We start from the raw sequence: 9,438 nt of genomic DNA on the forward strand, positions 1-9,438 counted from the left end.
TATGTGTGTTTGTGTCTCTGTGTGTATATGTGTGTTTGTGTCTGTGTGTGTATATGTGTGTTTGTGTCTGTGTGTATATGTGTGTTTGTGTCTGTGTGTGTATATGTGTGTTTGTGTCTCTGTGTGTATGTGTGTGTTTGAGTCTGTGTGTGTATATGTGTGTTTGTGTCTGTGTGTGTATATGTGTGTTTGTGTCTGTGTGTGCGCGTGGACATATGGCGCCACTTGATGGCGTCTCTTCCTCAAACCCCCTCCAGTTTGTGGTACCAGCAGGACCCCTCTGTTTGAACGGCAGGATAAACAACTCAAACTGAAGATAAAAACTAATGAAAAACAAATAAACAACAGTTGCCAAGGGTGATGGCTGAGTCTTCACCTCCCATTCAAAGGCAGGGATTCAAGGAGGTCTCTCTCTCTGCCTGAATAAACAGCTCAGCATTCTGGGAAAGCCAGCGGAAAGCCTGCACTTCCTTCCGTCCAATCACTGTCTCTCTGACCCACAAACCCCTCCCCACCAACTCAGATCCCCAGAACAGCCCCCCTCCCCCCACTTAGTCACTGTCCACAGGCTGTAGTGTTAATGGATGTTTTGATGACAATTACTTGGTAATTATAACGATGATGACAATATTATTCACATCACTATTACTGTTGTCGTGATCAATCTTATCATTAATACAGATGTTTTTTTCATCGTAGTCATCACGTGCAATATTTGCTATTGAAAACCTAGCGGTATAATACATAACATTCCTGTGGCACGAGATATAGAGCCGGGTGATACATCCAGGAAGGAAAAATATTGTACAGAACAAGCTGAGCTGGCGAATTTCAGTTGAAAAACAACACTCAGAAATTCTTAAAATAACGACACAGAAGGCGTTCAAACCAGGCCAAGTCTCAGACATTCCAACGCACCCGACACAGATGGGGTTAGCCGCGGAACGAAACACCGCGGTTACGCAGTAACCGAAGTAATTATGCAATTCCACAACCGCTAATTAACGTCACGGGCGCTGTCCTTCTTTAGGCCTAACCTATTGTTGTCTTTGCTTGAATATCACACACTGCCGCATTCCCGCAACTATACAGCAGTGTTCTTGGGGCTCTGTTTAAATTATAACCTTGAAACCAAAGCTTCAAAAAGCACAATGTCTGCTTCCGCAGGAACACAGGTATGAATCTGCATTCATGAGGTAGTCTTTGCATTCGATTCACCAATACACTACCTTTGCATCACAGTACTAGTAATGCTAAAAATAAAAATATAGAAAAAAGCAACCGTATTCTTATTAATATCAGTATTATTATTATCCTGGCATGGAAAGGTCACTGCAGATCAATGCAAAGTTATTCTGAGTGATCACCTTCACCATCGTATGCTACGGCCTTCATATTCAACAGATCTCAACCCAGCTGAACACCTATGGGAGATTTCGGACTCACGTGTTTGATGGCACTCTCCAACACCATCAAAACACCAAATGGGGAAATATATTTTGGAAGAATGGTGTTCCATCCCTCCAGTAGTGTTACAGAGACTTATAGAATCTATCCCAAGGCACATTGAAGCTGTTTTGGCAGCTTGTTGTGGTCCAACACCCTACTAAGACACTTTATGTTGGTTTTTCCTTTAATTTGTCGCCTGTCAGTAAATGTGCTTTATAAGGAGGCGTCGTCGTTGGCTAAGATGTTCAACTCCGCCCTGTGTTGCATAATCATTGCTGACACTTGAGCACGGCTGATATCGGATGCACAAGAGGGCCGTTCTGCCCCTCTGGTCGTGTGATTCTGGCCCTCTCTCCTATTTTTTCTTTTTTTTTTTGATGTTGGCAAACATTTGCATCTGTTGCTGTTCCCACAATGTACGCCCAGTACTGCGGTCTCTCCGCGCCTGTGGCAAAACGAAAGGCAAATCCTTTGTCCTTGTCACAGCCTACTTGTACTTTCCAGAACCTTTCCCTCAAAACACACACACACACATGCGCACAATCACACACACACACACACACCTTTCACAGTCTTCCTCTTCAGCCATCTCCACAACATTCCAGAACCTTCTTGTTGTTGTCACACAGGCTCTTCTCATTGGCTTGACGTGCCTGACACTGAAAAACTCCACCTATTAAAGCAGTTTATTATGCAGGTAGCACACCCCGCCTGGTTTCTTCAGTCTAAATTAGTTGCTAATGGCTGTTAGAGAAAAATGTAGGCGGTTCCAATGGCGGGGACAGGCCAAAAAAAAAATTAACAAACAAAATTCTATCCCGAAATTATTTAATCAGTGTCATGCATAAACCTCATATCTGCTGAATATTAGCTTCTTAGGAACAGCAAACAAAAAAAACAACAACAACAACAAAAAACTTCTTAGTTTCTATTTTCCATTTACCATTGAGCATTAAGGTTTTATCAATTAGAGTTTTGGCCCAGCCTTTTCAGTTCTTCAGTTATGAATGACCGGACAGGGAGCCAGATTAGAACTTGTCAAGAAAAACAAAAACAAAATGACAACCAAAAAAAAAAAAAAAAAAAAAAAAAACCAGGCATACGAGGAAGTTAATGCACCAATGATTTGCATGGTCAAAAACGAAGGGGGGGGGGGTTTAAGTGGTTTACATACAGCGATTCGGTGAGCGCTTCAGGCCTATCACAAAAGGGCTGCCTTAGCATCTTCACTTGACATCTGATGTCTCTGTTGAAAGGTCGTCAGAGTTTCCGCCCATGGCTTTACAGCTCCATATCAGGCCTGTGGGGGTCAGAGCTGCTTCGATCAAGCCCCTATTTCACGGGATGGACCACGTAGTCTTGTTAAGTGGAAAGGAAAGTTGGAACTTCTGGTCACTCTTCAGAAAGATCTTCAGGAATAAATAAATGAATGAATGAACAAAATAAACAGCTCCTACTCAGCATTTCAGATACATCTATTTGAAATATGTATTTTTGTGAAATTCATATATAACATACGCCCGGTCACTCTGTCCCAAAGTGATCTCGCTCAAATAAAGGAAGTGAGCAGCAGACTCGTTTAGGGACAGGACTGATAAATCTGTCTTCAGCTGGTTCAGGCCTCAGCCGAATATTCCCTGGGTGGGTGCCAGCTGGTAGGGGGTCCAGGGAAGATATTTCACATGGGCAGGCTAACGGGCCTCCCCCCCCCCCCCTCGGACCGGACCAGCAAAGCAAGCAAAAGGAGGGAGGGTGGCAGCGTGCCCACCGGGCTGAGACTGGGAGGAATTTGGCACGTCACCGTGGAGACGGTGATGAAGGAGCAGCTGGAGGCGGGGCCAAGCCAGCCACATTCTGTGACCCGTGCTGAAGTACAGAGGGGTGGGTTATGAATATGAAGTGTGTGTGTGGGGGGGGGGTTGGGTGGTTATGGCAGTCCCATGATTCTTTTTTCCAATGTTCCAAAGAAAAAGAACAGAATGCTTGTTTTCTGCTGAACTGAGGCACTTTGATTGCAGCTCTTGCCAGCGTTGCTTCCTCTTGGAAGTGTAAGAGAAGACGGGGAGGGGCTGACAGTTGCTGGGGGAGGGGGGTTTTTTGACAATGCAGTGCATCTTTGGTCTATGGCAGCAGGAAAAACTGCCGCTAACAGAAAGTGCTGATGTTTCAGACGTGTGCCTCCGAACCACGTCCTCCAGACAAAAAAACATCTGAACGACTCAGAGGGAGAACAACGCTATCTTCTCCCTCCTCCTCCTCCTCCTCTTCCTCCTTCACCGCCAATCCCCCAATCTCCAAACCTCAGGCAAGGGAACATCCTAAATATACCTCACCTCAAAATATCTCTCGATTTTAACACCTGAACAGCGGGCAGGATAAAAGTGGTTTGATAAGTTCGTCTCATGGTGGAACATGACGGGTGCCTCATATCAGTACACGGACAGGGGAAAAAATTCAAATAACTTTAACCGAGACAAGGAAGAGATGAGCGTTGGCCTCGGAACTGTTGATTTAGCGTGATGTCAGAGGACAAATTTTACAGCCACTGCTGATCCAATCAAACCGACACACATAAAGACAAAGCCAGCTCTCTACCCTGAGAAGTAGTCACAGAGATTATAAATGAGGGAGTCTGTATTTGAGCAAATATAATATATAAACAAAGGGAATATAACACACCCAGCCATACGCACAGGTACAGAGTAACAAAATGGCATTAAAGCCAAGAAGAAAGAATTCACGGGCACACGATGATGTACCTGTATCACACAACGTTTAGACCTACAGCTTCTTCGTCAGTTTCAGTGCGCATGCGTGGGGTCCATTCGCAGTGATGTACAAAATGTTACCCTGGTTGACATCTTGAGCCTGACGCCTGGAGCACATCCAATTATCGCTGCTCTTTCTACCCTGACAAATGAAAAATGACCTGTCTTGGAATTTCCTATGCAGCTAAAAAAACAGAACATTTTAAATGTAATTAGACAGAAATAAAAGTGGATACACAGCGTATCAACGGACAAAACGGGCTGGAATATTTCCTCCCGAACGACTTCCCCAGGGGATGTGCAAAATCATCAGCGCGTTCGATCGCACGCCGTTTTGAAAGAGATTGTTATCATTGCCTTCAAACGTCCTCCTGAAGCTATACCAGGAAATTGCTTAATAAACTTTGAGGTCCTTCTGCCTTTCTTTGCAAACCAGCGAATTACTGCTCCTGTGAATTTAAAAATGCAGCCGGATTCTGGTCTCGTGGTCACCACACAATTGTTGCCCGACCAGACTGTAAGGTGCAATTTTTTTTCTCGTCACTTGGCAACTGCCTCCGCTCCCAGACTAGGAGTCCATTCTCAAGCCGCGCGAACCGATCCCCACGCAGCCCCTCCAAAACCATGTGACAGGTGCGCTGTTGTATCGTGGAAGCCAAACGCTAATACGCAGCGGCCTTGACCGTGGTGGCGTGCTGTGGTTCAGGAGACATTGAAGGCAAACTACCAAGGTTTCCATAAGCCGCCTCTAATACCTTGACCTTTGTTTGTCAACAAGATCTGAAAGAGTTCGGACAACTGTTGTAAAGTGAGGCCTAATTGTTTCCTGGAGAATAAAGCAAGTTTGCGGAGCAAGTTTTGATCTCAACACGAGTCACCAGTGCGAGAGTAGGAGAAACAGTCCTAACCATTTCGCCTGATGAATTCACCTGCATCTCCGCATTTTATATAATTAAAGCCTGAAGGACACTTAAATTCCCACGACCCATACATTTTATTTATTTATTTATTTCTATTGATCCAACTGATTTCAACGAACATTCAGCGAAATGATTCAGCTATGTGAGACAAAGGTTGGCCAGTTTGTACTCTGTAGGCCTAATGTTTAAAAACTCCAGCAAACGTTTCCGAAACACATTTCCACCAACAAAAATAATAAAAATGTGTTTTTAAGCTCCTAGCTTTTCGACGGTAATTAAGTTAAAAACACGGACGTCACGTGAAAACATTCCCTGCAGTGCAATCTTGAGTGCTGTACATTGCATTTGCATGTTCTCGCTGTTTGTATGAAGTGACCCATTCAACAGTAAATAACCAGGGTAGCTAAACTTGTACATTAGACTAATCAAGTAACTCTACCCTTATTGGTCGTAAAGAATGCGAGCAGCTGGGTTTTAAGCTTTCAAAATATTTTTTTTTTTTCAGGTCTAGAAGTTTTGGTGAATAACACAAATATAGGTAGGCTTACTCTTCCTGCGAGACGGTGTTACTCACCAATTCTGTATGTATTTTTACTGTCATACCACGACGATGAACACGTTATTGTACAAACGTGTAGGTTAATGTTCTCTAGAAACAAGCCAGACTAAAAAAAATATTTCGTTAACGAGCACAAGAGAACATTTAATCGGGCGGAACAGGTCACGAGAAACTGCTCGAGTAACTAACGACAGCAGAAGCCGATCGAACTTTCCATCGCGCTATACACAAACGTAGCCTAATTAAGGCAAAGCTTCTCTTCTTTTGGCTACGTAAATATGAATAGTCGTTAAATCTAAATCTCGATGAAAGGCAGACTCAGCATTATACCGATGTAACACTGTCGTTCAATTTTGATGGAATAGATGGGCTAATGAGTCAACTGGCCAGGTTGGCTATCGGGCTGGCAGAAATTGTTCTCGGATTAGTTTACACTTCGAGTAATCCCGGGACTGGAATTCCCTGCAATATTACGTAATTCCACACAAAATCTGATTTTTACAGCACTGAGGGTAACGATGAGACAAATTAGCAAGCACTGCGCAAGACTGTTGAAGGATGAACTACTGCACGGATTTTATGACATTCCAGGATATGAGCACAAATTGCTGTTCCATGCAGCCTAAATAAAAAAAATACAATAAACAAAAAAAAAAAAAAATCATAAACATTGGTGGTGGAACGGCAGAGAGAGAGAGGTTGGTTATTTTCGAGCAAATGAATGAGCGTTTCAAACCATTTTTCCACATCTAACTGGCTAATGCAGATAAAACGTTGCTATAATTGGTTACGCAGCACTTCATATGACACACGGCAAAATAGGGAAACTGCGTATTAAAATAAAACGAGCAAGATAGATTTTCGCCGAAGGTTGCTGCTCTGACACGGAACAACTGGAGACTGACCGCGGTGCCAGGTCTGCAAGTAATTAAATGTAAAGTAATTAGCTGCGTATACAACCCTTTTAGAAGCAATATAACGTGAAAATTATTACGCCACATGTAGCATGTTTATGTTGTCAAGTGGACAGGTGAGGCGGACAGGTGCTGGCTCACAGATTACGCCTGTAAGCGAATGGAAATGTCTTACCTTGGCTACGTTTCGTCTGGGCATGGGCTAAATAAACGCGTCCTTGATTCCTGAGAGATGTCTTCCCTCGTATTCCAGCAATAGGTATCTCGACGGAGTTGCAGATGTTTTCACAGGTGGAAATAACCAGCGCAGTCCCATTCGCTGTATCAGTTGAGAGGAACACACCGTCCCTTGAAAAGGATAAGGTCAGTCCCCGCCTCTTCGTACGCACTCACTCTCTCCCGCTCGGTTCCAAAGCTCAAGAGTCGTAGACGTTGTGGACAGCGTCGGAATAAGAGGACGCAAGGGGCCATCTACAGGCGGACGACGTCTAAACGACAACTGGTGTGTCCGTACCGTAGGGCCGTACAGCCGCGCAACCCGCCGGTTGAATCAGTGTAAAAGAGTGTGATTGCCCAGCTCACTGTCCGTCGCTGTTGTTGTTACGGCCTATGACTGATCTCTCATCGTGGTTTCCGCAGCATCGTTCTGCGGTTCGGAGGATCCACACGATACCCAGGTCAAGCGTAGTAACTTAAACACATGATGATGATGATGATGATGATAATAACAATAATAATTGTAATAAATAAATAAAAAATAATAATATGTTACCAGGGGTGTAATGAAATTCTGGGCCCTGTGCGTTCTCTGCGGGCCCCCTTAAAATTATAGACCAAAGCAAACTTTTTAGTCAAGGATTTTGCGAGCATTTTGAACTGGCCCTAGCTAGTCAGTTCCATTATTCCCCCCAATTGCGACAGAAACACAGTCTCATTGATGCACACACGACTCTTTCGTGCATTGCCGAATTGCAGCTGCTTGAGTACTGATGGCTTCTCCTTTTGTTGAATCTCCAGCCCGCTAAACATGAGTGAGTATGTGCGTGATTGTGTGAGTAACAAGCCAGGTCCGTAGGTGCTTCACATCTAATAAAAACTGATAATGAACAGGAAGTGACAGCAATTTATTTAACTGCTGTTATGACAGTTAAAACCTAAAATAAGTTCACAGCAGCACATCTGAACCAAGGAATGCCCACTGTAATTAAAAAAAAATGTTTTAAAAAGAGTTCTGAATTGTGGTGTGCTCTTGAATTAGTTTTCCAAAACACGTATTACCAGACTTCCCTTATTGTATACTGCTTTACCAATAGTTGTTCTTAAATTGGATTGGGCCTTATCACCTAGATATCACCTGTTCAAGTCGCCGCTACATTAATAACCGACTGGGACTGCGACGGTTTGTGTTCGCTGGTACAACGTAATTAATTTCATCAGCTAGAGTGACGTTGGTGGAATGTGGAATCTATTGCCTAACCCTGGCCAGAACAGACGTGCCTTGGAATTCTGCTGCAAGAGCGTCCTCTGGCGTCAGGCAACTATCCAGTTTACCGTTTATCAAGGAGAAATTTCGTGTTAAGTCAGCGTTTCATGACGAGAGCGCGAGAAGCTTAGAAGCGACAGGCCGCAAACTACGTAGTATAATATTAAGGAAATCACTCCCCCACACGGGATGCTGTGTCACTGATCAAAGGTAACCAACCTGGACTGGGTCAGTTAATGTCCAGCAGTATAACTGAGGTCTATGTTAATAGCGTAACCCGTGTGTGTCATTATGGAAAGATGCATTTAATGAACAGCTAAAAGTAAATGTTATTCAATTTCAGATTTCTAAAATGAGATAAAAATGGCGGCTGGAGTTGCAATGTAAAGTCCCCTTCTCAGCTGAACTCTGGCTTTAACCTTTTGAAGAGTAGGTTTTCAAATGTAAAATGTACTAGAAATCCGTTACCAGTAGTGGTTGTTACACCAGCATTAGAATGATCCGTTGAGAGCATTTTAATGTCATACCTGTGATCTTACGACTTGACGATAGGTATGCAAATTTTGAGGTTTTCCTGCCGTGTGAAGTGTGAATTTCCACGCCCTTTTAGACTTTTAAAATGAGTTTTTCTGAGAATGAAATTTGTCACTATACTGTTTTTGTCAAGTTTTTAATCTGTGTTTCTAACCTTTAGCCTTATTTTGCTATTAAATTTTACTGTACATGCAGTGGGCCATCAAAGTGCATATGTCAGATGCTGTAATTATTACAAGAGTTTAATTATTCCGAAAGTTAGAAATAAAACTGCAGGGAAACTGCACTCAGTGTCAATGCTCCATGCCTCAACATGAAACATTAAAGGTTTTCAAGAAAACTTTATTTTTACTTCTTTTGTTTTATGGTTTCAATGGTTGCTACTTGTTGTTTTATTTCCTGTTTTTATTTTTTGTTGTTTCGGAACTGCTTGCATAAGGCACATTGAGTTACTTCTTGTGTGAAATGTGCTCTCTAAATAAAATGTGATTTGATTTGATTTTGATTTGTAAAAATTAAAGTTTATATGCACAGTTTCTGGTGTATTATTGATTATTAATATATTAACGTTTGGCTAGGGGCTGTAATAAGTTAGGGGCTGTTCTGCCACATGACTTCCGTGAGAAAGATCCAGACAGTTGTGGAAAAGGCTGGAAAAGCCCCCATCAACCCCCCCCCCCCCCCAACACACACACACATATGCAGACACACATAAAGGGATCTCCATTCCCTCTTTCTAGAACCTGCCAGGGCTTCTGGATGCAGTCACAGCTGTCATCGGCTGTCTAAAACACCCCCCACCTACTCCCCC

The 9,438-nt window shown here is 43.2% G+C and overlaps 2 protein-coding genes across 3 annotated transcripts in view; one reads left to right on the forward strand and one right to left on the reverse strand.

Annotated features, from left to right (window-relative positions):
* pip5k1bb (phosphatidylinositol-4-phosphate 5-kinase, type I, beta b) overlaps window positions 1–6,925 on the reverse strand; it is a 40,503-nt gene extending 33,578 nt beyond the window's left edge. Inside the window, exon 1 of the mRNA XM_064296886.1 lies at window positions 6,786–6,925. The gene's annotated coding sequence lies outside the window, so the exon portion shown is untranslated. The remainder of the gene's footprint in view (window positions 1–6,785) is intronic.
* Window positions 6,846–9,438, forward strand: part of unc45b (unc-45 myosin chaperone B) — a 26,116-nt gene continuing 23,523 nt past the window's right edge. Inside the window, exon 1 of one of the 2 annotated variants that reach the window (XM_064296879.1) lies at window positions 6,846–6,973. In XM_064296879.1, coding sequence (XP_064152949.1) covers window positions 6,890–6,973 — 84 coding nt within the window. In that variant the 5' untranslated portion in view covers window positions 6,846–6,889. The remainder of the gene's footprint in view (window positions 6,974–9,438) is intronic. The other variant, XM_064296880.1, reaches the window with a different exon arrangement.

The sequence above is a fragment of the Anguilla rostrata genome, chromosome 10 (genome assembly GCF_018555375.3).
Source record: "Anguilla rostrata isolate EN2019 chromosome 10, ASM1855537v3, whole genome shotgun sequence".
Lineage (NCBI taxonomy): Eukaryota > Metazoa > Chordata > Actinopteri > Anguilliformes > Anguillidae > Anguilla > Anguilla rostrata.